Source organism: Sinocyclocheilus rhinocerous, unplaced genomic scaffold, assembly GCF_001515625.1.
Source record: "Sinocyclocheilus rhinocerous isolate Xijiao unplaced genomic scaffold, SAMN03320098_v1.1 scaffold35, whole genome shotgun sequence".
Taxonomy (NCBI): domain Eukaryota; kingdom Metazoa; phylum Chordata; class Actinopteri; order Cypriniformes; family Cyprinidae; genus Sinocyclocheilus; species Sinocyclocheilus rhinocerous.
This window is the reverse complement of record NW_015661991.1, coordinates 60,172-65,171: the sequence shown is the minus strand read 5'-3', so window position 1 is coordinate 65,171 and position 5,000 is coordinate 60,172. Positions and strand designations below refer to the sequence as shown.

Here is a 5,000-nt window from a genome sequence, read left to right as displayed (position 1 = left end):
TCTTCCAACTGAACCATAGCTAAGGTTTATCCAAAAAAGTCGCTAGGTTTGTCAGTATGAATATTCTATGGAAAAAAGCCGCTAAAAAGGTCTGAAAGTTGCTAACTCTAGTGCTAAAGTCCAAATTTTGTGCCAGAAACAAAAAAAAATTTCTGTATAAAATGAATCACTGTGTTTTTTCCCCATAACTCTTGAGTTTGGCAAGGCCAATGTGAATGAAAACATAATGAAATACTGATACTGTAAGAAAAACTTGCTCTGTTTGAATCGTGTTGTCAAAAATGATGATGTCTCTCCCCTAAACTAAGATCAAACCATTGGGTTTAGAGAGGGAAAAATTAATAAAATAATGTTTTGAAATCTGTTTTATTCTAAAAGTTATTTTGTCTTATACACGGAAGAAACACTAGCAAGACACAACTAAAATGGTACCATGTTAAGATGTCATTTTTTATGTGCTCTACACAAACATGATGTGCTCTGCTGTGCTATCATGTCATTTTCAGAAATATGAAGTCAGTCAGGGAAGCAGCATTGTAGAGAAGGTCAACATGTTTATCCAGAAAGTCACTGCACCCTTGCAACCTAACGTTGGGGAAAACCAGACGGAAAATGAGAAACCCCTCTCCTACCCGTTCTCACGAGAAAAGCAGCATCTGTAAGTCAATAGTCATTCATTGCCACACTAAGCTCATGTTTAAGATTATTGCTGACCTCCTAGGCATTTTCATTCATTGACTACAATGAATGCAAATGATCACACGTGATTTTGCCAAATGCTAGTTTTAATGTAGAAAACAATATGCGATTGTTATAAATGTTCAAGTTAAAGTAGTGTAATATGATGGATGGTCACTAATAATCCTCTGAAAGGCAGTGTACTGTAAATGCGCCTTTGGTTTTTACTGCCCCATGGAATGTTATTGCCTGTAAAATTGAATAGGGAGGCACAAAACAGTCAATGAAATGACACGCAGTTTCTTTTCACAGCTTTGATTTATCAGACAGAAATTCCTTCTTCGACAGCAAAACCAGGAGCTCAATAGTAAGTACCAGTCCTCTTAGAAAACCTTCCTAGTCAGGGACGATTTAAGACCCAATGTCATTTATCCCCTGATTTGATTACCAAAGGGCCTGTGTGGCTCCACACCAAAATGTCACTGACGTCAAAGTTGTTCTTTTTGTGGACAATAATTTCAGTCACTTGATCTGTCAGCTGCCTCTTACAATGCTGTCCAACCTCAGATTGATTTTCTCAGCAGGGTTTATTTATTCTTGCTATTTTAGGTCTCTTAAAGGTATCCTGTGATATTTAGAATGTCCGTTGTCTACTGTTTAATGTTACATCTTGAGTCTAGTATTATCAATCAGGAGTTATATTTATAATCATCTTTATAAACCTATTTATAATCATCAACAGGTGTATGAGATTTTAAAACGGACAAAATGCACAAGGGCCAAGTATATCATGGGTAAGTCTCATCTTCTTATTTTTGCTTGACAAGCTAGTGCAAATCAACCTGAATCCCATCCAATAGTGTTGTTGAATTGAAATGTTATCAAAAATCAATGGTGACACTTTATTTTAAAGTGTCTGTTACATGTACCTACTGAAGTGATAACAATAAATTTGGCATAATTATAAGTAGCTAACAGTAAACCAAACCCTAATTCTAATCTTATATTAAGTACCTTGTTAATTAATATAACTCATTACTTAATTGTAATTGACACTGTAACAAGGACACCTTAAAATAAAGTGTGTAACCAAATCATGCCATAACTAAGGTATAGCTGCTGTGCAGTTGAAGCACCTAGTCTACAGTTAGTTGTGTAACGTGTGAACCATAACGTCACCAATGCAACTTTAAATGTGTACAAATAATGAGCAAACATCTCACACATAACCCTTCCAATAATATCCATGGACAGTGATTAGTTGAATAGATTAGTGATTCATGAGTATATTTTAGGTCTTTTCACACTGTGCATAACCCTGGGTTATCATCGTTCTAAAACCTGCTTTTAACCCTCGATAAAGGTTTGTGTCACACTTGTAATTTAGTAGCAGGGTTAGCACCGCTTTTACCCAGGGCACGGATTGTGCACTGATAGAATGTTATGCCTAGATACTTAGCAGCTGACAGCCAATCGTGTGCATATCCACATGATTTAGACAGTCATGAAAACACTGCTCATTGTATGAACAGTCATTGGTGACAGAAATAGTGACATAAACCTGAATAGGAGTAAAGAAGAGATTGCATTATTCTTACCTTTACAGTCCACTGAAAAGGCCATTCAGGAAAAACTTGATAGTATGGAATGCAGAGTATAATATGAGGAGCCATTTCATGCTGTGTTTGTCCAATCAATGGCACTGACACCACAAAAAAGAACGCACAGTGTGAATGGTCATCTTATGAATACCCAGTATTAATTGTTAATTGAGCGATGTGAAACAAGAATCAAGATAACCCAGGATTCCATTTGCACCAGGGTTTTTAAATGACCCAGGTTAACTATTTCAAGTCTGAAAAGCCTTTTTGTGTTTAACAGCACAACAATAAGCAATCGACTCGATTGATTTCTTGTTTACAGGAATCAGCAGTCTGCTGGGCAGTGGTGTCTACACAGAGGCCTACCCATTGCATGATGTGAGTGACGCCATATTTTGTTCTCCTTCCAGTTTTCTCCAACTGATTGTTAATAATTAATAATTTCATATTTTTACATACAGGGTGATATTGATGGTGTACATGCTGAAACCAATGACAGAAAGGTAAAAGACATTACGATACTCAATATACTAATACTATTTAAATATTTACAATACAGCACCTCAGGTTTTGCTTGTATAGAAAAAAGCTGTCACCATAATACTTATGAGTTCTAATACCTCACTGTTTCCTCACTATGTTAGCAACTGTCCTCCACATTAACTGAGTGACCAAATAATCTTTGAAGTGACCCCCGTCAGCAGTGTTTAAGGACTACATATGTGACCCTGGACCACAAAACCAGTCTTAAGTCGCTGGGGTATATTTGTAGCAATAGCCAACAATACATTGTATGGGTCAAAATTATAGATTTTTATTTTATGCCAAAAATCATTAGGATACTAAGTAAAGATCATGTTCCATGAAGATATTTTGTAAATTTCCTACTGTAAATATATTAAAACTTAATTTTTGATTATTAATATGCATTGCTAAGAACTTCATTTGGACAACTTTAAAGGCGATTTTTTTTCAGTATTTTGATTTCTTTTGCACCCTCAGATTTTCAAATAGTTGTATCTCGGCCAAATATGGTCCTATCCTAACAAACCATACATCAATGGAAAGTTTATTTATCAAGCTTTCAGATGATGTGTAAATCTCAACTTCGAAAAATTGACCCTTATGACCGGTTTTGTGGTCCAGGGTCACATATTTGGTTTGTGCTGTATACACTGTTATGAAAAAACAAACAAAAAAAAAACAGATTTGAATCATGCAAAAATGGATTTGGGACACTTTTATATTTATAGTTTTTATATTTTATATTTGTTTTATATTACAATTAAGAACATGTTTTTAAAACTATAGTAATATGAATAATATAAATTTTAATTAATTTTAGTGTTATAGTCAATTTTATAATATATCTTTCGTACTTACTGTAACTGATTTCTCAGTTGCTAATATTAATTATAAATATGTGATACTGTGCATTATTTTGTATCTAGTGGTATTGATACAATTAAATATTACCAGGAATAAAATGTGTGTATGTAGAGGAAGCAGGACACTTTCCTAAAACACAAATTAAGATATTTCTGAACATGTTTTAACAGGTTAATCAAAAATATTTTCCTTTAGATGAACATTATGGTGACTGCAATTTTTGAAGTGTCGGGCAGCACACAAAAACTGCTGCCTTTGTACCTAGGGTGATGGGAGATAATGAAGGCATAATTCAGAGATTTGCAAGGCCAGAAAGGTGCCTGCAATAAGGTTTCCAGCATTCAGATGAGATCAGTCAATAGGATATATAAAGTGATAAATTCTTCCATTTCAATCTCTAATCTCTGTGTTCTTCACTTTACCATCTGTAGAGAAAAGAGTTGTTATCATTGAATCCTCTCTACACCTGCTCTCTTAGACTGTTTTGCAGTTTAATCAATACATTTAAATTCGTCTGAATATTTCTTGAACCCTGTTTTACCTGTTTGGACACTTTTATGGCATACTGTAAGAATCTGGTAATTGAATCTCATGTTGACCACTTAAGATATAATTAAACCCTATAAATGGGCTGCAAAATCCTAGCTTGTGTTGAGGAGACCTGGTGAGACTCTGGACTTGCCTGCAGCAAGCTCAGAATAATTGTCAGGTCACCAAGGCAACAGGATCATTTCCCACTTCAGCCATCTGTGAGCAGCGCTCCTGCAGGCTTACTGTTGAGTCGTAGTGGGTAGTGTAGCCCTTCTCAAAATAATGTACAACGGTTATTTTCAAGAACTTAAAAAAAAAGAGAGTAAATGTTTCATTTTTTCACAGCAAACCGTAAGGGACCTTGGAGAGAGTTGGTGTTTTGGTTTGTTTAGTGTGTTAATTTGCGCGCAAATACAGTAGATGCATCACATGTTCATAAATATATTAAGCAGCACAACTTGTTTCAAACTTTGATAATAAATGAGCATATTAGACTGATTTCTGAAGGATCATGTGACACTAAAGATTGGAGTAAAGGCTGATGAAAATTCTGCATTGCATCACAGAAATAAATGATATTTTAAAATTCACTTTTGTTGTTGTTTGAACATAAATGTGTGTTGGAAGTGTGTGTACACATCCACCCTATAATGATAAAAATCCACCCAGTGTTTTTTTTTTTTAATCCCTATTTTAAAATCCCCTTTCTCAAATCAGGCTGTTCTGAGATTCCTGTCAGAATGACATAGTTCTGCACAGGCCCCTCCCACGATAGTTGATTGACAAGTCCGTCTTACCTTA

General features: G+C 35.1%; 1 protein-coding gene across 1 annotated transcript in view; it reads left to right on the top strand.

The window, feature by feature from the left end:
- Positions 1-5,000, top strand: part of ano1a (anoctamin 1, calcium activated chloride channel a) — a 36,564-nt gene that overhangs the window by 6,201 nt on the left and 25,363 nt on the right. Inside the window, exons 4-8 of the mRNA XM_016536838.1 lie at positions 507-658; positions 991-1,045; positions 1,421-1,472; positions 2,602-2,657; positions 2,741-2,782. Coding sequence (XP_016392324.1) covers positions 507-658; positions 991-1,045; positions 1,421-1,472; positions 2,602-2,657; positions 2,741-2,782 — 357 coding nt within the window. The remainder of the gene's footprint in view (positions 1-506; positions 659-990; positions 1,046-1,420; positions 1,473-2,601; positions 2,658-2,740; positions 2,783-5,000) is intronic.